The 25,004-nt window shown below is 35.7% G+C and overlaps 1 protein-coding gene across 1 annotated transcript in view; it reads right to left on the bottom strand.

Moving 5' to 3' along the window:
* LOC119697540 (cadherin-7) overlaps positions 1-25,004 on the bottom strand; it is an 83,035-nt gene that overhangs the window by 33,874 nt on the left and 24,157 nt on the right. Inside the window, exons 3-4 of the mRNA XM_038128414.1 lie at positions 9,130-9,424; positions 1,506-1,625 (exon numbers count right to left, since the gene is read on the bottom strand). Of these exons, the coding sequence (XP_037984342.1) occupies positions 1,506-1,625; positions 9,130-9,424 (415 nt within the window). The remainder of the gene's footprint in view (positions 1-1,505; positions 1,626-9,129; positions 9,425-25,004) is intronic.

Below are 25,004 nucleotides of genomic sequence, written 5' to 3' on the forward strand. Positions count from 1 at the left end.
AGCCATTTGCTCCTCCAGCACTTAGTGTCAGCAGTAAAAAAAACATAAATAAACTAAATAAAGAAGAGGCACATTGGGACACATATCTCTTCATCTGCTATTTGTTGAATGCTTGCTTAGACTTTTATTTCTTTTTCCCCTTATGAATGTTGGACTTGCCATTAATCACCTTTGGGTTGAAACATTTATTTCACTAACAGACTGCCTGGCACTATTTCACCCATTTTACAAGACATGTAAAAATACAATTAATACACAATTTAATAGTGTTAATTGTTTCTACCTTGCTTTTCCTGGCATGCTTGTTCTTCTGTCAGAGTTAAATTACCAGGCAAAGTTACCCAATCATTTGGAAGCAAAGTCTCATGCACACAGGAAATTTGAATATCACATCAAATGATGAAAATGTATGCAAACATTTCACTCTGAATTCTTCAAGTTTTTTATTTAGCAGAAACTACCATATTATTGTTCAAGGGCTGCCTGCAGCCATCATCACAACACACATGGTACAGAAGCACACATGGAGAGGAGAGAGAGACACACAGAGAGAAAACCACTATGAATCATACTCATTGGAGGGAAAAGGACAGTGCTATATATTCCTGCTGAGCATGGAGTTGTTGCAATATGGAGATAATTACAGTAGTTATTTCTGCAGATTGCTAAATAGAGTGTGACTTTTTGGTCACAATATTGGGAGTCAAGTCTGATTCACATCACAGATTGTTTATGATTAAAAGGGTGATATTTTTTCTCTTTTGTCTCAGCTTGGTTATATCCAAAATAAAGATTATAACTCTTCTCCTTGTAGGTGTAAGTGAAGGCTCAAGCACTAAGCTGAAATGACCAGAACAAAAACCTACGTTCCTGCATTATGAAACGATCCAGCAGAATGGGTAATATTTATTAAACTAACAGAGGATTAAAGGTTGCATTTGTTTGTGGCTTAAAAACATTCACAAAATTTCAAGAAAATTGTAAAAACAATGTTTCATCAGCAATATGCTTTGAAAGTGGCAGCAAAATATTATATCTGATAAGCATAAGAAGCACAGTGTTTTCTTCTCCAAATTAATAAAGAAGGGATTCATTTTCCACAACAATACTTCACTTTGAAAAGTAGAATGGTGAGTAACTGAGCCTTAAATCTAATCCTTTGGAACTTGGCTATGTGACATTTAGATATTTCTGAAATATGAAAAAAATGTTCAATCAGTTTTGAAATTTTTGAAATTTTCACTGAAAAGAGAGATTACAGGGTAGCAGACCAAGCAGCTGGTAGATTGAAAAGACAATCAATTATATTCCAGCAAAGTCTGTTTATTGCATAGCTCAGACATGTAGGTTTCATAATCCATTATAAACAATAGGAGATTAAAATACCAACAAAACCCGAATGTATTCAATTAACAAAGAGGTCATATTGATAAGTTCCTAGCAAGTTTTAATGTACATTTTCCTCTTTTTCTCAGCATTACTGCAAAGGATTTATGTAAATTTACCTGTTTTGGGCTCCACGGAGAAGTAAGGCTGTCCTTGCAATATGCTGTAAACCACTCGAGCACTGTTGCCGTAAGTAGGATCATCTGCATCTGTGGCTGTCACTTGAACCACAGAGGTACCTGTAAAATGTTTGAGGGACTGTTGCACATGAAAGATAGAAAATTATGAACTACACTTATTCTATGTGCTGTGCCAGTACATATCTGGAACAGTGTGAGGTGACTTTTTCACAAGTGTTCATCATTTCCGTGCTGACTCTGTTTAGTGTACGAGGTTCTATCTGTAAACTGATAGCATCAGCTATTACAGAATTCCATCTTCCCAAACAGTCACAAGCATTGACTCACAGCAGTAAAAACCATCTCACTCATTAGCTCCTCCTCTCTATCTCTGCCTTTGCCTGGTGGAGGATATGTCAGCAAAATTCCGGTAATGATGATGAAAACTTAAGTCTTTTTGACTATGAAATACAGTAGTAGTAGTTTTCCTTTTAAGAGAAGTCTGCTTGCTGAAATTATAATAACTCCATTAGAAACTCATACATACATACATATATATGTTATACAAATTTTGAAAAATGTACACAAAATTATTGTTAGCCTATAAAATTATTTACTGCTTCATAAAGAAATGGCTGAAGAGTTTCTTTCTCAGCTCAGAGAAAACCTGGTGAAAGTGGTCTCTAAATTCCTTTAAAAAGCAGTATTTTCCCTCAATAACCTGCAATACTAATTTCCTTCAATATTTCTGCAATATCAATTGTGGTAATCTATTGTGTAAAGATTCCTTGAGCAAAGAATGACTCTATTTTAACAGGAATAAGAAAGAAAAATTTCTAACTGGCTAAAAAGAAGGTTATGTTTTGTGAGGACCTCATTCTGCATCCAGCTTCTATTCATTATGCTCTCCATGTCAGTTCCCATTTGTTTTGTTCTAGACAACAGCTTTCATGGTGTATGCTGAGAGCAGAATAAAATAACACTTGGGAGCCAGGGCCTTGGCCATGGTCACCATCCTTTGATAGACAGAAAAGATTATTTTTTCTCACTGGCAGATTGTCTGTAACATTCAGATCTTCCATTGAACAGCCCAGGGACCCATTGGAGGTGAGATTGCAAATAAATACTGTATCAATTTGGCAGATGCCCAGTAAAGGTCTTCAAGAGAAGATCAGATTGCTTCACAGACTTTATTTACACACGATTAGAGAAAATCATTTGTTAAACACAATGTTCATTTTCTGAAAGGATATCTTTTTGACATGGGAAAATGAGACTAGCAAGCCTTGAATTCACTTTTTAAGTACAAACTGCAATAGTAAGTGTCCAGGGTGAACTTCACATAAATAGTATTCCGGTCAGTTTCACTTGGAATTTTCAGGAAATGGGAGAAAGATCTGAAATGCTTTTTATCTTACATAATATATCATCCAACCATTTTCCTCATCTTTTCCATTCTCAGTTAAGTAGAATATCATAAATAGAGCCTGGAACCAGGCTGAAAGTTTGGAGAAAGGATTAAGTGCAGCCCTCCCTAAAATGGAACAGAGTGCAAAGGATGGGTCCCGCTTGAAAGAATTCTAACCAGAAATGATCATTTGTAAAACAAATTTTTTGAGGTATGGTCCAATTAGCCCACCTTCCTGATCTCTCTTCCTGAAGTATCCATGACAAAGTAGTATGGTTGCAATTCTATTTAAATTCATTTTTTCTGTCTTGGCCTAATATTTTTGGACAGGGAAGAGGTTCTTCCCAACCTGAAATTTCACATGCAACTATTAAGTTGATTGAAAGTTTAAAAAGAAAATTGCTAGTTAATCCAATAACACATTTATCAGTTATGGGACTTAAAATACATCCATTTTCTGTACACCAGTAACTAAGATCTTTGATTCAGTATGTCAAACTGATTTTACAGATTACTCTATGATGTAATTTCATACAGGGACCTATTTTAAACTTGCCAAGGTCTATCCAGCTTTTGAGAACAAGGGTATCGTAATGACTGTTTGACATCCTGTGTTCTTTGTGAAAGCCAGGCTTACTGCATTTACAAAGTCACTAAGCCCTGCCAATGAAGCTTACAATGTCTGCAAATATTGGCAAAAGTGCTTATAAACCTCTCACACAATTCTGTCTTTCCCCCTGCTCTTGCTGCCTTCAAGGGCCCCAGACCAATACAAGATCAAAGAAATTACAAGCTCTGCAATCTCAGCACAGACATTTTCAAAATGCTGCAAGTTTAGAAGTGCTTGTTTGCTGTAAAAATCTATTGATGTAGCAAACAAACCCTCTACATTTCAGGAGATGAATAAAGTCATTATCTGAATTTGATTGTGTCTCTCCTAAAACACATAAATCCTTCAGAAAAGGGTGGTTTTTTAAGTAGAAATTCTAACATCAAATCTTTCTGCAATAATTCCATTTAAATATAATCAGTAACCAAAAAACAATGATACTTTTCCACTCCTTCTGTGAAAATCAACTTCTTCTAAACATCACTGGGGAAAGATCTAAAACCCATTATGTTGTCATTATTTCTTTATTAATTGCACACACACACACACAAAAAAAAAAAGAGCTTTTGAAGCCCCATGCTGAGAGGGAGATTTCTGCATAACATTTTTTTCAAGAATATGCAAGATAACAGAAGGTATTCTAATTATGTGAAAAGTCCTATGTGTAGGAAATCTGTTCCAAGGAAACAAAATGCACAGAAATATGTGTATTTGAGGATTTCCAGAGATTTCTTCCAGAAGAAGCAGATTGCTCTTGAAGAACAGGAATTCCTTCAGAGTAGGATAACTGCCATGTACTGCTGTTCTAATCTTTCTGCAATGGATTGATGTCAAACTAAAATACTTACTTCCCTTTTAAAAGAACCTAAATCATAAAGTTGTGGGGATACTTATGGATAGTAAATAAATCTAAAAGTGTGAGGAAAAATGGGTAGTTGCATTGTAGTTCCAAGTAAAACATCTTAGAAGAGTTTGTGTTCCTGCACTGAAATTGTCTTTCTTGTGTCTGTGAGTGCTTTGCCTTACCCTCCAGCAGAGACAATCAGGTGCCATACCTGCATCCAAGGTTAGGACTTAGAGGTAACAGGGACAGTCAACAAATGGTACCACACCTTTACTCCATCAGACAAAATGAGTGTTCCAATAAATCTTGTTCAGTCGCCATTGTTCAGAGCCCTGGAGTGCAAGTGTAGACAGGACACTGACCCTTCCCCAAACTTTCATTAGTGTCTTAATATAAACTATGGCTTTGTAACTATAACTTAAAATACTACTTACAGTTTGTGCATTTTGTATGGGTTGAAAATATGTACATGTGTTATTTATTTTAAAAATAACTTTCTCTTTTAAGTATGGATTCCTCTAAAATTATTTTTCTCTACTGTCATGTCCTTTTAACAAAACTTGGATATCAGTTCATTAAAAGAAATTCTACATGTAGCAGCATCATAAACTTTTCCAGCAATTGTAGCCAGTACTAAGAAAAAATCTGTGGTGTTTATCAAAGTGTTCCATGTAATTATTTTCTTGATAGTAGTTAGTTACAGACTTAATTCTGTATGACTGGTACAGATTTCTGGTTTTATTTTCCAGAATTTTAAAGATAATTTTAACATAATATTTACTAGACATTGATAGAGATTATTAAATTACAGTAATATTAGAACTTGACCTATTAACTCTGGTATTAAGGTAAAAGGATGGGAGGATATTTGTAGAGAGGACCTTGTCTTTAGAATGCTATTCGTACTTAAATTTAGCTAGTCAAGGCTCAACAATGTCCCTGACACTGCAGAGATTAACCTTTTATGTTATAGGAAGAGAAAAAGCTAAACTGGTGACTGAAAATTGAGTTGGAGATCCTTCAAAGGGATCCATTTTGAATCTCTAAGTGTATTATTTTAGAAACCTCTACAGAGCTTTTTAGAAAGCTTGCTAGTAACTTGAAGGATATTTTATGCAAATAAAATTTGAATATTTCACATAATATTTTGAAATAATGTTTTATGAGAAATTATTCTGTGACTTCTGTTTTAATATTGGTGAGATCAGTCAAAAAAAAACTTGTTTCTAAAACTAGAATAATCTAACAAATGCATAATTTTTAAACTGCACAAATGCTTATTGATTGAATTGTAGCCACATTAACGAATTAAAAATAGACCTTTAAGGCAGTCAGTTATTAAAAGTATTAATTTATATCAACTAATGATGTGCACTATGTCTAACACATAAAACCATTTCATGATGGCATCACGTCTCTACATGGTATCAGCTGCTACTAAAAACATTAAACACCCTTACTATCAAGTGATCCAGAATTCCTTCATGATCCTTATGTACAACAATCCAGACTGGTTCTGCTCACTACCTTCTGGTATTTTCTATTTCTTCCACCACCAGGTCTCACCCACAGCTGATGCAGCAATGCTTCCACAGCCTTTCCCCTCCAGGAGTGTGAAAGGGGAGAGTCAGAACCCTCTTCAGCTTCTCCCTCCCCTCCCACACCCTTGATATGTTGCCTGCACTTGGGGAAAAAACTCAAGAATGGCCCCAGCTAAGCAGCAAGGTCAGACAAAGGGAAGCAGAGTTGGCTTGTGCTTGGAGAGAGACACTTCATGCAGGCTCTCAAGGCCCACTACACACTGTATCAAAGATATAAGCCTGATACAGTGCTTTTGCTTTCTTTACGTTGTTATATAATTCAGATATTTCAATCCATCTCAGTCAGGGGTAATAAATTGCAAGAGAGATATTTGTTGTGCTGGGTAACAAGCAAAGCTGTTGATATGGCTGGAGAGCAGAGAAGATTAAACAAACCAAAAGTATGCTGGGCATTGGAATTCTCATCCCTACTTCCCTTGGTTTTAACTCAAACAGACCAGTATCCTTTTGTTTGAAATATAATGCTGCTCAGTTTTTTAAGTACAAGGCAAACTTTAAAAAAATATAACAGAAACAAATCCCTATGATTTTCAGATAAGCCATATCTTTGGGGGTTTTGCCAGGAATAGATTTATAAGCCATCAAGATATTTACTCTGTTCAGGATAATCAATATAATTGGGCCTGACCCAAATATAATTTAAATCTGACCTGAAGTCATTTCAAATAAAAGAAGAGATTGACTTCAATTAGCCTTAGATAATGTCCAAAAATATTTGTCAAATAAAATACAGAACCATTATACTTGCATACCAGTCTATAAGTTAAAGGTTATCGTTTTCCTAGCTTTATAGTTAATTTGGGTTTATAATCCTGTGATCTCTTTCATTTCCCTTAATATCCAATTAAAAATCCTTGTCATGGATACAATTTTAAACTAAATAGGAGAGAGATACTTTGTATCTCCTTAATATTTCATGGATACTCTAGGTGATTAATTAAAAATTATGTTATATGAATAAAGTATGAATTGCTGTAACTATGTAAGACAAAATGCAATAAAGTGCGACAAAGTGTGACAAAGGAATTTCATGTTAATCCTTAACTCTGTAACAATGCAGTATTTGCTAGGTGTGTGATACTAACCATGAAGATGTTTAAAATGTGCAGTTTCAGGAAGTTCATTAATCTGAAACCACCCTTAGCTGACACAAATTTCAGAGAATGCACTGGTCTCAGTCAATAATTTTGCATAATACTTATCTGAATCGAAAATACATTTGGTGTTGCACAGTCCATGTGGGAGAAAATATCTTTTACTCCTCTATGATGTAAAGATTCAACAAAATATGCAAAGCAGGTCATTTTGAAAAATAGTCATTATATTCTCCACTGCACACAGTGCATTGCCCATAGACTGATTTCCAATATATTTTTGGAACAAATGGAGCATAGGTAGGAGTAGAGGCATGGATTTGTATGTGTAAGTAAACCTCATATGTCTGTAGTAGCTGTCTGTACATCAATATGCCAGTGCAAGAAAAGACACAGGTGATAAATGCAAAAGTGAAATATGGAGATTATTTCTTTTCAGTTCATAAGACAAAAGCGAAAAAAAAAATCTAATAGTTGCTGCATGCTACATCTTACTTAAATTATCTTATTCTAAAGTAAAAGGGGCAACTTCATTGAGAAAAAAACAGATGTATTTTAACATAACATATTTTTGAAGTGTATTATTTAGGTTTTACAGACTTAGATTTTCTGTTGTCTAGATTTTTTCAAAGTCCAGAAGTAAAAATTCCCAGAAACATGTCACAACTTCATCTCCCTGTTACTCTGTAAAAACTGTGGTGTCTGTCTTTCTTCCAAGGCTAGCATTGCCTCTTCATTGCCTAGAGCCATCCACATAGTGCTAGAGTGACAATGAGCAAATGCCAAGCATCAAAGAGAAATAGTGTCTATGCTCACTGCTTAGTAAAATAAATGTATAGAAAACTCATTAGCAATAAGTTTTACTTATCTTGTTTTACTTATCAATGTTTTACTTATCTTCTATTGACTCCTAAACTGAGTTTCAAATATATGAGCAATGTTTGCTACTGATTGCTGTAGGGCACTTAGGTAGGGAAGATTCTTTTTCTCTCTAGCTCTAATTTAGATGCATTGTTTAACATTCAAAAACACAGGAGATCATACTGAGGAAACTAGAGCAAATTTTATGCCCAGCCTTACTGTAAGAGTACCACTTAATATGGTTTTTTAATGTGGTTTAAAATCAATTAAGCAAAGAAAATCTTTATTTCAATCACCATAGAACTCTCTCAGGTTGAAGAGGCCTTCCCATATTTGTAGTAAAGTAAGGTTTTTTTTGTTTTGTTTTGTTAATTTTGTTTTTTTCTTCTTGTTTTTGGTTGGTTGGTTGGTGTTTTTTGTGCTTGCATTCATAATTTCATCTTAAAGTAACATTTACCAAAACATCTCTGGCCCAAGCCTTAATCTGGTCTGAAAAAGTCAGCTTTTAGAGCAACAGTGGCCCGGACAATGGATGAGCATTTGGTCACTTTATAATGAACAGAGAGTGGATTTGATTTTGAAATTCTTCCCTAATTCAAATTCAGGAAAAATCAGCATTTCTTAGTTTCCAACAAAGGGTCTGAAGCCTCTAAGACCCATTCTTCTCTGATTTCAGTAGAACTTTGAGCTACCTCAAGTTGTACACCACTTCCTGCTGCTTGCCTATATTCCCCAGAAAATGGAATTTCAGTGTAAGGAAAAAATATCCAATAAACTATTACTAAAATGTGCAAAACTTACAAAAAGGATTATGCTATTCACTAGCAGGAACTTGAAGAGTTTGTTATGAACAGACCTTATCTGAATGAAATTATAAATTATAACCTCTGAGTACCATAACATAGGTGTGAAACTTATTACTGTTAATGGGAATTATAAAACAAAGCCTTTGGGCCCTGGAATGAGAAATGCACCATAAAATGGTTATCTGAATCCTTGCATAGCTATTTGAGTTTCACAGCATTTTGAAAGGGTAAATACTTAATCTAGCATGTTATTTCCAGTTTAGTCTTGAAATATCTAACTGTTGCAGGTGCCTCATAGATAATTAAGTAGCTTAGCGTGAAACAGTAAAAAATAATGAAACTTTTAAAAAGGCAATAGGAACAAATTTCCCACAACACCAACAGTGTATTTTGCACTTACCCACAGGAGACATCTCAGGAACTCCAGCAGTGTAGGGACCATCCAGAAATTTTGGCTCATTGTCATTGATGTCCTGAATCTTAATGACGAACTCAGACTCTGGCTCCACGGGTTTATTAGTCAGCCTATCTAGTGCTTGTGCTCGGAGCGTGTAGTAGGCCTGCTCTTCTCGATCCAGCCTCTTTGTAGCATGGATATCCCCCGTGTTCTCATCAATAATGAAAATGGAACTTGCCCCTTCGCCTGACAAGATGTATTTGATGGAACCATCTCCTTTATCAACATCAGAGTGAAGCTGGTGAAAAATTCATGAGAGATGAGATTAACTTACAAGAGAGTCAGTGGCATGGAGATATGTAAAAAAAAATAATTCCTGTGTTGAGCAGCAGTACATGAAATTTTATTGTTTCTGGAAATATAAGATGAATTTTTATCACACAGAGCATGTGTGTGACCATTGGAATCTGTAAATTTGCTCCTTTAAGGACAAGAACTGCATTCTTTCCTGCAAACAATCTCACTCTTCTCATGCCAGATTTTCACATAGGCAAGCACATGCACACATATGATCATAACCATGACTTTATTCCTATCTGAATTCAACCACATTGCTCACTTCAGCTTCTAATCCTTCTAAAGGGTGAGACTTCAAACAAATGGCAGTATAAACTTCATGTCAGTGTGTTTGCTCTTGTGTGTATTTATGTATTTTCTCAGTGTTTACTGCAGAGAGCAGTAAAACGTGTCAAATATTTTTCATGAGGGAAAGCAGCAGGGCAGGTACTTATCTCTTCACTCTCATGACCAGTGACAGAATTCAAGAGAATATCATGAATCTAAGTCAGGGGAGGTTTAGGTTGGATAGCAGGAAAGCTTTTCAACAAGAGGGTGGTTGGCCACTGGAGCATGCTCCCCAGGGAAGTGGTCACATCACCAAGACTGACAGAGCTCAAGAAGCATTTGGACAATGCTCTCAGGCACCTGGTGTAATTCTTATGGTTTTCTGTATAAGGCCATGGGTTGGTCTTGATTTTCTTGATGGGTTCCTTCCAGCTCAGCATATTCTCTGATTCTATAAAAGGAGGTAAAATGTACCAGTTGATAAATTGCTCACTACTATCTGATGGGCCTGTAACTTCAATTCTTCACTTCCATATCTTCCTTTTCATTATCTAATTACAGAAAAATGCAGACTCTGAGAAAGACCAAGGTGTCCTGGTACTTTTGGAAGCACACAGCTTTGAAAGCCAGGTACAGTCTCCCTGGGACTACTTGTAGTTGGCACGCAAGAAATACACTTCAGCAGGTCAAAATGTATCTCCCATTAGAAAGGCAAGATAGGTTTACAGAATTTTTTTTTTCCTCATCACTCAAAGTATTTTAACTTACAGAGTAGAATTCCACAGGTTTTCAATCTCTTTAAAGTTCACCAAGTTTCATCTTCCTGTTACAGAGCACAGACTCAAACACCTCTTACATACTTCTCAAACTTGCATCAGAGTGTAATTGATCTGGATATCATGTTATAGTAACAGAATATATGATATATTTAATACACTACAAGTGAAAAGAATACCAGTAAAATTTTAAGTACTTTCTTGCTTGTTAAAAGTGGATTAATTTGTAAATTGCTGAAGACAGTGTTAAATATGCTTGGGTTTTTCTATCTCATATCTTCTTTGTACCTGCCCTAATTCCATGTTACCTTGAGTTTGGAGGTACGTCCACTGTCATCACCATCAGCATCACAATTTCCATCCCTTACTTTTTTTTCTCTCTGTTAGGAGTAGCACTGTGACAGTATTCACTTCCCAAATACATGCAGAAAATTGTTATCTTGGGCATGACATAACGCAGCTGCAAATTTTTTTCCTATTTCAGGAGGGAAGTATTCATGCACAGTTTTGAATTTTTCAGCTGGATAAAAAGCTGCCTATTTCTTACACATTATTTCACTTACACTGTTTGGATATCTCATACTTATGCAATTACAGTGCACTCCTCTCTTTCAAGACAGAAATGGAATCTGGAGCTTTGGACTGGATTAGAAAAACAGAACTAGGGTAACTAAATCAGATTAGTTACATTATTTTGAAATATGATTTATCCTTATTCTGCTGCTACCTAAATCCAGAGACATATAAACAAGCCTAAGATTTCTTTGGTGGAGTTCCCCGAACATTTAAAGCCCTACTTTTCTGCACACTCAGGAATAAACAATGTTGACACTGTGAGCAGGCCAAGGTAAAATGTATCTCACATTCAGGCTCTTTTGAGATCCACAGCACTGAGTATTCCTCGGTCCCAATGGCTGGGGTTTATTGAACAAACCATACCTCTGTTCAACTCACACATCTGACAGCTGGGGCTTTCAATGCTTTTTCAAACTTGACTGGAAGAAGTATCCATCTTCCCTACAGAGGAGCAGTGGCCTGAGCAAGTAAGAATCTGTCTAACTTGTCTTTGATTTTGTTTGACCTTTTTTTTTCTTCCTCTTTCTTTCTCTAATACCTGCTTCAGGGTGCATAAGTCTCCTGTGTGCTACAGAGGAACTGTCTGTGTTTCCCTACATAGCCAGAATCCTTCAGTCTAGACTGACATGCTGAACACCACATCACACAAGAACTGAGGTTATGGGGTACAAGGATTCCATGCCTTTGTCTTTCTTAAGTGATTCTGTTTTCTCCATACCCCATATTCTAGCTGGTCTTTCTGTGGTGGTTGCAATTCTCACATTCTCCCTATAAAGGCTGTTCCACCTTTTCTGGCGTACTTTAGGATGGATGCTGGATGAGAGAAAAGCAGAAGACACCAGCATATCCAGCATTTCATCAAGCAGAGCAGTTTTTGTGAATGTTAGAGATGTACAAGTAAATCTCTTCAAGCAGAGAAAGTAAAGTTTCCACATCTCAGTGGCTGAGAGCAGCACAGCGCTATCCCATGGGGATGGAGCTGAGCCCATCAGCACACCACAGTGGTCTCAAACTGCAGGGCTGCACAGCCTGCCTTTTACCTTGTATCTACATCCAGCCTATCCCAAATAACTAACCAGCACTGCTTTAAAGAAAATAAAAAGAGACCTTCAGGGGAGAGGCCAGTAAATTCTTGAAGATGCACTGAGCAAGGCTTTCACATCCCAGGGAAAGGAGAAATTCTGTAGCTTCAGCATTTCCCATTTGCTCACTCAGTGGCTTACTGATTAACAACACATTGTTCTTTAAGGAGTTCCACTTTGAGGTCCATAAATCTCCTCATGGATTGCACTACAGTGGCTGGTGACCTGGAGTGAAATGCTGAGCAGAAGCCACTTTTTGGAATGATGCCTTGGTAAGAAAACTGCTACCACATGGATTAGTAAAGTGATTAGTGAGGACCTTTGTTATTCCAAGGTTAAGGCTCTGGAACTGCAAACTTCTTTGCATCTTTTATTAAAACTTTGTTCTACTAAGCATTTAAAAACTGTGCTGGCCCATGCTCAAATTAGTAATATACCATTCCCTACCTACTTAACCCCAGGAAGGTGATATAGCTCAAGATTTAGTTTATCTTTGGCACTATGGAACAATCAATTCAGTGTAAAGCACTCTAAAGATATTTTTTCAACACTTTTATATGCTTTTTAGAGGAGATCAGAGAAAACTTAAAAGTACAGTACAAGAGAACAACACAAAAAAAAAGTACTTTGCTGAAAATGTTGAGAATTGTGATGCGTTTTTCATGTTACCTATATTCCAGCTTCACACAATATAATTCTTCCATACAGTGATCTTTAAAGTAACTAATGCAGAGGCATCAATGCTTTGCAACTATGAACCAAATTTTTGAATTTGAATGTCTAGTATCATATTCACAGCTCTGCTGCTCCCAAACTAGACTGCAAACTCCCTGTGGTTCCAGTTATTTAATTTACCAGCATAGGAAGTGAGAAGTACAATCTTCCATATAATGTTTGCTTTAGAAAACACTTTGTACATTTTTTGTTTTTGTCAGGTTTTCTTTGTCCCTTTTTTAATAGAAGAAATACATCAAGTAATAACGCCTGGGATTTTTTATTTGTTCTTGTTATTAATTTGACTACAATTATCTAGGATGCTATTAGTCCTCAGGGCAGTAGTACTTTGCAGGAAGGTCCCAGAAAGCATGTCTGGCTGTGCCATATGCTAGCTTGTCTTTCACTCCTCCCACTTTCTACAGGGCCATTCTTGTAGGAGACAGAACTGCAGCTCAATCTGTAGCTACAGGTGGGGACTATCACTTTAGAAGTACAGAGGCTCAAGACAAAGTCACTTTCAAATTCTTGTTTCAAGAGACATGGAGGATTCAAGGATTCACTGGGTAAATCTCATCTGGTTCCATTCTGGGTTATTCTGGACAATTCCTCTTTTAGAATCAGTTTGCCATAGATATTGTAAATAAAACACCCTGTCTTCAGATAGAGGAATGATAGAGACAGCTGTATGCTTCCAATTCATTTCATCCATTGCCACCTCACACAATATCAATGACGGTGACTCTCCTGTTTGCCTTGCCTTTTAACTTGGCTTATTTTCAGTATAAGATTCACCATCCAATTCTTGTATGCTGATCCTATAGTTTTTTTTTTTTTACATATTGCATATATTTAACACAAAGATTCTAAGAGTTCTGGATTGGGTGATCCCTGCATATACAAGAGTACATGAGAACAGGAAAGAGGAGCAACAACCCTCTAGAGAGAGATGATATATTTTTTACCAGGAGGATAACTTTTCATGTGCTAGGAAAGTTAACAGAGAGCAAACAGATCTAATAATAAAAGCCACATAAGCCTTGTTGAGGCAGAGGGACAATTTACATTAAAAGTGAATCTTTTCTTGTTCTTTCGAAGACAATTTATTGTTGACTCTGAACTCAAGATAAAAAAGCATTTAATTTTTTTAGGTCCTCACTTTTAGAAAATTCTTGCTGGATATGTGTGAGAGAAGGAAGCAGTCAGCTGCATTAAAGAGCAAAGGTGTTATTACCTTAAGTCTTTTAATAAACAAAATTTTTTCTCAGATTTTTTTGGCCCTACAGCAATATAGCTCAGTCTAGAGTCTCTCCTAACGCATATATGTCTCTGTGGACTTTTAGGTGGGTGATTATTGTAGAGAAGCCTACATATTTTTTTTTTTTTTCAAAATTCCCAGTACTCAACAGTTTCTAGATACTGCCTGTATTAAAATCTGTACAACTAAAGATGATACCCTCTTGTATCACTTGCCATTAAAGTAACAAACAATATTTCCAGTGGTGAAGCAGACTAATTTTTCTCAGTAAGGAGAGATACTGCACTGAATTATTAAAAGCATTTAAAGTACTAAAAGCAGCTTATCTGGCCACTGCTCATCTCTTGTAAGTCTGAATGGGAGGTTTGATCTTTTTCTGATTTTCATTTCAGGCTCCTTTAAAGCAGGTGCAATGTTCATATGCCTCTCTGTTCTGATTTATCTTCCTTAAAAATCTATCTTTGCTTTTGCTTCTCTCTGTGCCAGCATGGTTAATGATTCATTACAGAGTTTATAGATTATTGGTGAAGAACAAAATTGAAGGGAGAACATAAGGAGCTGATAGTTTTTTGACACTATCAGAATGACAGAAGCAATGGAGAGAAAGAGATAGACAGGGGAAACATTAGATGCTTCAATACAATCTAGCTTAGTTGCTCTCTGAGACCATAGGAAATGTGCTCTCCTTTGCAGAACAGAAAAATTTTCTCAAGGAGGATTTGCCTTGTCTGCACCCCTTCCTTCCTCTCTATGAAAGTAACTAGAAAGGGAAGAGAGGAATGAAAACTGCCTCCTCTGCCTCCTTCTCATGCCCTGTGCAGTATCCATTGTTATTGGTGGTATGGAAATGGCACAACTTTATTCCTGCTTTCTCACAAAATCCAAGGAGGCACTAAGAATCAAAAACAAACATGAAAAAGGAAAAAAAGAACTCCAAGCCAGAAGGAATCTTCTTGTCCATTTTATAACCACAATTTACTATCACAAAACAACTGAGAAGAGATTGTGGGAAGAATAAACTTTTCTTCATGCCACCTTCTCCCCTTCATCCTTTCTGGGAAGACTTAAAAATGATATACAAAGATTAAGTATGTAATTTCTAAAAGGCTAAAGAAAGCTGGGGATTTGAAACAAAATCACAATTTTTTCATTTCTATTTATTTTGGTCATCACAACAGCCAGGTTCTTAAAACTGCAGTTCTTGGATTTTCTTGGAGTCAATATTTACTATGGTTTCACATACAAAGTTTTCAAATCACCTTTCCCCTTAGATTATCATTGTTAGTGTGTGTTTTGTGATGACTCATAAAGGACTAGATATTTATAGGGGTTTTATCTCCTTTCCTTTTTCTTTTCTTTTTATATAGCAATATATTTATCAACTATCAGGATAACTAAGGGCTCAGTGCTGGTGCTTTGGAACAATTTCAATGCAAATAGTGACTAATATTAAAATTCAACCTAGATGATGTAGTTAACATTTCAGTAAAATCTAATGTGCACACATATCATGTTTCTGCAATGTCTAAGGGCTTCACAAACACATTAGTTACTAATAGGATCATTGTATCAGAGGGAGCCATGAAACTCTCATTTTTGTAAACTGAAACTATATTTCAGTATCAACAGCCTAAGACATCTTTTTAAATTTATCTTTCAGTCTGATTACAGAAGTCATGAGGGAAAGAAAAAGATTCCTCAACATTTTATTGATGTCAGCAAAGGCCTGTGATTCATATAATTGACTTTATACCCAGGCACCAGTGAAAGTATTATTCAGTAGGTAATGATTTTCTTATAAAAGTCTATTCTTCAAGAAATGTTGAGAAAGTGATAAAGGAGCTCCTGGAGGGCTTTTGTTTGCTTTTGGTTTTATTAATTTGTGTAAAACTATACTATAGGCCTAGGCTCAGAAAGAAATATGCTGGTCTACATTCTGTGCATTCGGCACAACAGATAATACTGAGGACAGGAGATCAAGTCAATATAAATGGCTATACCCAAAACTCCAACACATTTAATTAGAGTTTGAACAGAAGGAATATGCTTGTACTGCTGCCAGAGTTTCCTTGTCTCAGCAATGTTGTCAGCATAGTAGGGAACCAGCACAGACAACGGTGTCACTGTGGCACAATTTGCCACGTTGACATACTGGCAATTTCATGCACTGTTTTGTTGCCTTCAGACTTGCTCTTTGTCAGGCAAGTGCAGAGACAGTCACAAGGGAATACAATAAGGTCTTATGCTGCAGACCACAGTATAACCACGTTATATTTATCTAACGCAAGAAGTTAGTGACCGGGTTGCTAAAAATCTGGTCAGCCCAGACAAGACTTCTATTCTGACTTGATTTAAAATATTCAAAACAGTGTCTGGAGTGCTCAGAGCTGACCAAAGACCTAAGAACTTCTGAGATAATTGAGGTCCAGGACATTTCAGAGATGTCTTCACATTCAGCACTGACCCTACAGGCTACTTGAACTCAGACTGCCTCTGAATCATATTTTGTTTTGACACAGGTAATACTAGAGTCCTATGAATGACCACAAGGCAGATATATATCTGCCCAGAATCACCACAAATGCAATGAGGTCATCAGAAATTACCTATCAAATGAACACATTTCAGATTCCAGGTAAAACCAAGGCACATCCTTTTGGGAGTATCAGTTTTCAGCCAACAGATTGTCCTCAGTAGTCCTGCTGCAGTCAAAATGTATAACATTTGGTGTAATTTGAGCCTTCAAGACCTTCATATTCAACGGTATATAAAACCAATGAGAATAAAGCTTTGTCTACAATCAAGGCATTCAGTCATTATTAAGAAAGCAAAGGATGAGGTAAAATAAACACAAATGTTTAACACGAAAGAGAGGAAAAAGAAAATTAAAATAAATAAATAAACAAATAGAATGTAAAAATATTCAGAAACCAAAAGCCAAAGTGAGTGAGAACATGGATAGGTCTGAAGTGCAAGAATTGTACTTCAGAGTTATGTTGTATAACTTTATCAGCATCTTCTTTTCATACACTGCTTAATGCAACAGCAATTTAAAAAGATGATCACCTGAATCTGGTCAAGTGTCATTTTACTGAGGATGTGCAATACCACTCCTCCAAGTGTACAGGGGAAAAACAAAAAAGGAGGTAAAAAACCAAAAGAAATAAGTTGAAATTTAAATTGTCATTGGTTTTCAAGTCCTGAGACCAGAGGAGCAAACAAAATAAACATGATTAATGGGCTGGGAGAGTAGCATAACTGTCAGCTGACTTTGAATGAACTAGGCATCTTTTTTTAGAAAACCCTCAAACAATCCTTATTTTGGCTGTTATTGCAGTTTTTGAACTCCTTTTCTGTTACAGAATGCATGTTTCTGTGCCTAAGAAACTAAAACAGTAAGAACTTGTATTAATTTACTTACGCTCTTCCATCATCAAACTTGGAATAAGCAGTTAGGTTTTACTATTCCCTCCTTCCTCTGTATTGTTTCCAAAATAAAATTTCAGAGATACTGGTGGAAGAGTTTAGTTAAAGCTCTTATACAGCCCTTATACTTTTAAGTGGTGGATCAGTGCTTCAGAAGGATAATAATCTTATCACCTCAGCCACATGAAGTGAAGTGAATATTTAATTTTGCCAGCCTTTCGAAAATGGGGGTTAAAGAGGAAAGAGAACAGTGAAACTTCATTTCCTTGATGGCTACTGTTCAAACAAAATTCAAATTAGAAGTACTAAAATTCTAAAACTTTCACTTCATAATATTCCAGTTAGCATCTAAGTAAGCCCTCAAGGCTTCTAGGTTGAAGACAAAGTTCAGAAGAATAGTTCCCCTAGGAATAACTGATACTGTCATCTAAAGGCTAGTGAGTTGAATAATTAATAAGAAATACTGAAAACTTGATGTGATAAGAGCATCCATGTCATATTTCTGATATTTTTTCTCCTAATAATACTCAGCTGTGTCTGTAGTGTTCTGTCTCCTCATGTATACTCATATAATGTAGCTCTTAATGTCGGCAGAAATTGTATATCTATATATACATTTAAGTGCATGTGTGTACATGTACACATGTGTATACACACATACACGCACCCTTCCTTTTTCTGTCCTTTTCCAGTCTCTGCAGCTGCTGTAGTCACAAATCTCTGCCTTTTCCACTCCCCAGTTTTAATAAGAACACCAAATGCCCTGTGGCAACAGGGAATTGTGCAGCCAGCCCATTAAGTTTACTGCAGCTACAGGAGGAACTCAGAAGCAGCTGCTGCTGTGGATGGAGCTGAGTGGGCATATGTAGCTGCCTGAGTATTCTTGAAGAGTTTTAATGGGCCATCATCATGACATGTCACTCCCCAAAATGACTGTTTGTCATTCACTCTCTTAAAAGACAGTTTGGCAGCTTTGGGAGGTAAAAACCATCTGCATACTGTGCATCATCATGTACTAATTGCATAATATTTATTGGGGGTGGGGGGACAGCAATACTGTATTGTAGCACCACCAAGAGCCTATAGATAACATAACACATTCATAACAAGAACTGCAAAAAAAGGAGACCTGCTTTTTCCTCATGTGCAGGCTTCAAACTTTTCAGAAATCAGCTTCCTAGAATGGAAACAGACCACACTGTTTTCGGACAACATGCACATTGGAATCTTTACACAGCTTTTCAATGTTCAGCATTGTGTTGGTTTTTTGGGTTCAGTTGTTTTCTCTTTTTTTTTTTTTTTTTTTTTTTTTGTGTGGTGGTGGTGGTGTTTGTTTTCTTCCCCACGCTGCTCTCAGTCTATCTGTATTTACTCCTAGCCTCCTAGCAGTACTCATTCTAAACATCTCAGTAAAAAAACAGCATCATTGACAAACAAACATAGAATGGGTTTGCCATCTGACTTACTTTTTATACAAAACCAGCTGGTTTTTACTCAAATAGATTTAATTTTTGATTAAAGAAACCAGTGACTCAAACCTCATTTACACAAGTGCCTAATACAATTACAATCATGTGAAAATACCACTGCAGTGAAACTCTATTTACAAATTCCTGAATGTTTATTCTTACTAGCTCTATTTTGGGTCTTCTTCTACAGGAAAGGGCCTAAGTTCACTTCCATACATGCCAACAGCATTTCCACATGATCCATATCTATTCATAGTGCACCAAACACCTTGCTGTTATATACTAAAGCGACGGATTTGCTGGTCCAGTGATTTGATTTATTTTGTTGCCAAGAATCACTGAAGCTATAAGACAAAATTTCCTTAAAGTCACTACACTCTATTTCAGCAGTAAAATAAACTTGTTCCAAGGATGCTTCCTTCCCGCTTTCCCCACATATTGCTTCTATGAATGTGTTCAGGCTTTAAAAATGTAGCATGGCAAACAAATACCAAAGTTCCCAGCACACTTCATAGAAGAATGTCTCTGGGCTAGCAGATGTCCATGGGCTTGAAAAGTTTATGTATGTGTGGCAGCTTGCAGAAACAGAACCTTCAAGAAACTTCACTCATTCTTCTTCTCAAATTACTTCCTCACTATACATGAAATAATTTCTGTTTGCACAGTATTAACACATGTACAGTGAGGTACTGTTCCTTGAGCATGTATTTTTCCTGAATGAAACACATACATAGGTGCACAAGTATATAAATTTATAGTAATATAAATATTTTCCCACTGTATATACTTCTATTAATTATTTCAGTACAGCTTATTTATTTTTGTTAGTTAGTTAGGTATTATGACCAGACAATGCATGCATGCACTATCCCTTATATCAATGAAAGAAGGGAAAGAGGGTAAATGAAACAAGAAAGGCAGTAACAGAATTTATGTACCTTCAATAATGAAAAATTAATGCTTTTACTTTTTTATCTGTCCTTGAAAACAAAAATAAGACATTAGAATACAAATATGGTCATTGGAAAGTTGTTTCTCCCATAATGCTTTTTCAACTCAGTCATTATAATTTGGAACTAGGATTTCAACCATGGAAAATGAGAGCACATTAGAGGATCTATTTTTTCATCTCTAACTCTGTAATCTATAGAATTATCTGTAACAGCACTGCACAGGAAAAATATTCATACACACTTCTTGTTTGAGAACCATATCAATAATACCAAATTTACAAACAGAAATTCATTTGGTATTAAAGTATTTTCTGAGATAAGATATGTACTTATACTGAATGTATTCATTTTAGATTGGAAATTATACCTCCCATATTGTCTCTTATTTGTCAAACTACTGATCTATAGTTTAGAGTGATTATCCTCTTTCTGCTTCAACTAACCAAAATAGCTCGCAGCATTGCTTCGTTGATAATGATTTTTCTCAAAGGAACCTGCTTCCGAAGAACATTAGTACCAAGGAATAGACACCCAGAGGGTGTAGAGCTTTTTTCATTTGTTTTCGTTTTGGTTTTATGTTGTATCAATTCCTCAGATTTAATTTGCTTTTGAAAGTTTAATGCTACTAAAGATCGACTCATAATCTTACCTTGTGTATTAGTGGGAAGTGCTGACACCCCGACAGACTAGAAGACAATGGCAAAATACTTAACTGTAAAGCAGTGTAAGTAACTAGGGTTAAGTCTCTGGAGACGTTTATAAAATACTAGACTACATAAGAGAGCATGATCTGATCATTTCAATGATTAAAGACTTGCAATACAGAAAAAATGTAGTTAGCTGGGTCCATGTACTCACTAATCTTTCATTTCCTGAAAACAACTATGGACTCATTAATTAATATTTTTAAAAAACCTGTCAGAACAAACCAGAATTTACATGTTGGTCTAAACACTAATTTTAATTTCTAACAAAAATGATAGTACAAATGTCAGGATAACAGTGCTTGTTATTGTGGTTTTCTTCTTAAAAACTAAATTCCTATTGTCTAATTCTGGTTGTCTAATTTCCTATTGTCTTTCTGTATGTTTGACAAAAATGCAATACTTGATGCTGACTTTCATGAAAGATATATAGTCAAATTTAAATTGACAATTCTCCATATGAACAAATTGGTTGTATGTTATAAAATATTTCACACCACCCAGGTATTTCCCAAAGCATTTTCACAAATCTAATCCCATAGGTCTTGTCACTAAAATCAATGGCACCACTCCTAGACCTAAAGTGCAAAATTAGGATTTTGACACAATGCCCACATTGGATATAATTAGTACCTTGGAAGGCATGTCATGGAGAAAGTCACAACTGCCCAGAGCTGACAGTGGGTCAAGGAAAAAAGTCAATAAAAGATAATTTAAGCACAAAATTTTTCTTTAGCATTTTAAAATGAGTGAATTATTTCATATGAAAAGGGCAGGAATGAATATCTATAGTAAAGCATTACGGTTTCCTTGCTAGTATGACAATGTAAGATGAAAAACCAGTGCATGGCCAAATAAAGTGGAGACTATCAGATACCTTCATGTAGACACTTATCTTGTGTCATAAAATGAATTCATGTAAAAAAGAGCAAAATAATCCCTTGGTTAATTTGTTATCATAAAACACAGGTTACTGTTGCTAGTGTGTTTACATTTCACTTAGAATCTCTTTTGGAGTCTGGCTTGATAAAAACCTGAATAATTTTTTGGATGCTTTCCATTAACTACTGTGACCCACTTGTTACTCTGTAGTAAAGGTAAAAGTAAAGATAAAACACTGAATGACAAATAACACACTCTTTTTTTCAGTAGACTAGAGGACAATTTTTATTTTCTTTCCCCTAGTATTATGTATTTTACTGAGCAGCTTATCATATTGGCATATCATAAGGCAGCTTATCACATTGATTTTTACCCAAAAATATTTCTCAAGTCCACCCATCCACCCATATATATGTATATATTGGCTTATCAATTCACAGCCCATGGTTCAAAATTAACTTCAAAACCTAGGGAAATTTAACCCGGTGCCTCATCAAATTAAACCTGGTTTAGAATTTTCTAAGTTAGGAAATCATCCTTATCCATGTGGATCGTGTCAGGACTTGCTTAACAGTCATGAAAGCTGGTACTAAGCATATGTCTAAGCGTCTTTCTGAAACAGCCCCTTAACCCCTGCTCTAAGAGGAAGGTTGCTTTAATGAACATGTGTGTCACATATGCCTAATTATAAGAAGAAGCATTGAAAGATTAAGAGATTTCCTTACATAAATTCACACGGTAGCTGTTCAGTATTCAGAACAAGCTGAAGCAGAGTATGCACAGTAAATATGGACACTTGAAAGTCTGCTTGAAACTGTTCAGATCATTTAAAGTCATCCTTTGTGGATAGATACTTTGAAAAGTTTGACTTCTCCCGAGCTTTTTTTTTTTTTAACCATTCAAACTTGCAGGCCTGCAAGGATTTTCAGATATAACCAGACTGATTTCAAGATAGTAATTCATATCTTGATAGGCATTTAAACTCCACAGGATTAAGAGCTAGGAAACAAATGCTTTTAATGCCCCGGTTTTGTGCTTGTTTTTCAGAAAATATTTGAGGGGGAGGATAATGCCTTATTGAAACCCATAAAAAACTGCCTTAACATGAACAATACTAGGTTAATTGTAAATCCTCCCAGCTTAGAAGGATTTTAACAGTTCTGTGTAAAAGGCAGTGCTCTCCTAGTGCCTTTTTCTATGCTGGTGTTTACAACAAGCATTTAACAAAGAAAATCTCATCCAATTCCTCTGCAGTCATTATATCTTGTTTCCTTAAATCACACTTTGCCATTTCAAATGATGTGAGAAGATATTTATAAGATTGAACTTCACTTGTATTAAAAAATAAACAAGACAAAACAAAACAAACAAGGATTTGAGATTTGCCATATACAATGATGATGCTGAGATTTTTTCATCTGTTTTTACCATAAAATATTCTCGCTGTATTTCTTAGTCATTGCCTTTAAATGCTGATGATACAGTCAATGTATGTGCCACTAATAAAAAAATTTTGAGAAAATAGTGAAATGGAAGTTGTTATTTTACACTGCTCATGTATACTTGCTGAATCTACCTTAAAATTCAAATTGTGCAGACCTGTTTCTAATTCTGTAAGCTATTTGCATTCTACTGAAAATTTTAGTGTCTTCTTTCAAAACTGAATTCTGAGGCTTCCGGTATTTCACAAATATTGAGAATTTTCAATTTCCATTGAGATCCCTCTGATTATCTAAAACAACATGTCCTTTTGACACTATAAAGGACATTTAAAAGGTCACATAATTCAAATTCTTATGTGGTCTCTGATGAAATTACAGCGCTCTTACCTAATGATCATTTGCTTGTTGACCCCCTTCTGAGGGAGCTTTGGTTCAATGAAAATAGCGCCCACAGTGAGCTACTTATGAGAATACTCCCTGCTTCTGAAACATTGTGGTGAACATGAAGGTACAGGAGTTACTAGGACTGTGTATTCTATTAGCTGCAAGCAAGATCAGTCATCTGAAATTACTTGCCTCTACCTCAAATGTTGCAACTCAAATGACTGCCACTACTTTCTCTGTCATACTTCTGGTGTACTATCAAACATCTCCATAAGGGATCTTTTATTATAGTATCTGATTGTTTCATTATAGTATCTGATCCATTTAATAACTAAATCTGAAAACAATTAATTACTCTCAGAGATTGGAGTCTAAATCACTATAATACTTGCCCCCAGCATCCAGGACTGATCTTTGCTAAGTTTCACTTGACACAACATATAAACTTCTCTACCAGATTGTCTGAGTGCTCTCAAAGCTTAATTGATCCAATTTGCATGTCTCATCCTGGCAGAATTGTGCATCATTTCTATCCTCTTGGACTAAGTGATCACAATCTAATCACTTTGTATACAAAACAGATGCAAAGTTTCCAGCTCCATTGCATGCATCCATATTAAAGCAAGTCTAATTCGACAAACAATTTGATCTTTTTGTATTTTTATAGGATTACTGTCTCACTGGTAGGCCTTATGTCACCAATTGTTATGTTCAGAACTTTATACTCAAGGCATTTCCACTCTTGTCTCATACCTTCTGTGTGGTCCATTAAAATGATCATTTCACTTAAGGAAGACCCATTAGGGAAGTTCTATAAAGCTTGGTGTAAATCAGCACAGCTCCGTGCACTGAAAGAAAGGTATAATTTCTATTAATTGAGGATCTCGTAGTTTTAAGGGAAAAGAATAATTAATTACAACCCTATACATTGGCCTCTGAGTCTTGTACACTAATAGATAGTGCCAAACTTCTATATTTGTTAGAAGGAAATTGTTATTTTCAGTAAATATTTTAAAAAGAATAATTGCTTCTGCACATGAAAATCTCTGTGTTATTTTGCTGTACATTTTCCCTTCAAAACTGCACAAGTTGTCATATAAAAACAATGGCATTTTAGTAAATAGCTATGTTGTTCACAAATAGCTGAAAGTTACCTTGTGAAAATAGCAAAAATAAGAGCTTCTGCAAAGAAAAGTCACAAGAAGATTAGTCAAATAAATGAAGTATCTACACACTGCAAATCACTAAACTCAAACTTTCTGAAGTCGACAGAAAGTTCTACTTCCTAATCTCAGTAATGATTCACTGACAGAATTTATATTCTCTGCCTGTCTCTAGTTTATGCACAAGTTCAAAGGTTGCTGTGTTTCTTCAGCCACACTCTTTCCACATATTCCAATCTGTTGAATTTATTGTCCAATAGTACCCCTGCTCTTCTGGGAGTTTGTGGCTGGCATATTTTTTTCCTATATACATCCTTTTCATCACTTCTTCCACTTTTCTTCTCTCCATTATTCTCTATTCATATTTGCCCAATAAAATTCATGAGAAGGCAAAGAGATTGTTCAGAGATTTTTAAAATTTGTTT

The sequence above is a fragment of the Motacilla alba genome, chromosome 2 (assembly GCF_015832195.1).
Source record: "Motacilla alba alba isolate MOTALB_02 chromosome 2, Motacilla_alba_V1.0_pri, whole genome shotgun sequence".
Classification (NCBI taxonomy): Eukaryota; Metazoa; Chordata; class Aves; order Passeriformes; family Motacillidae; genus Motacilla; species Motacilla alba.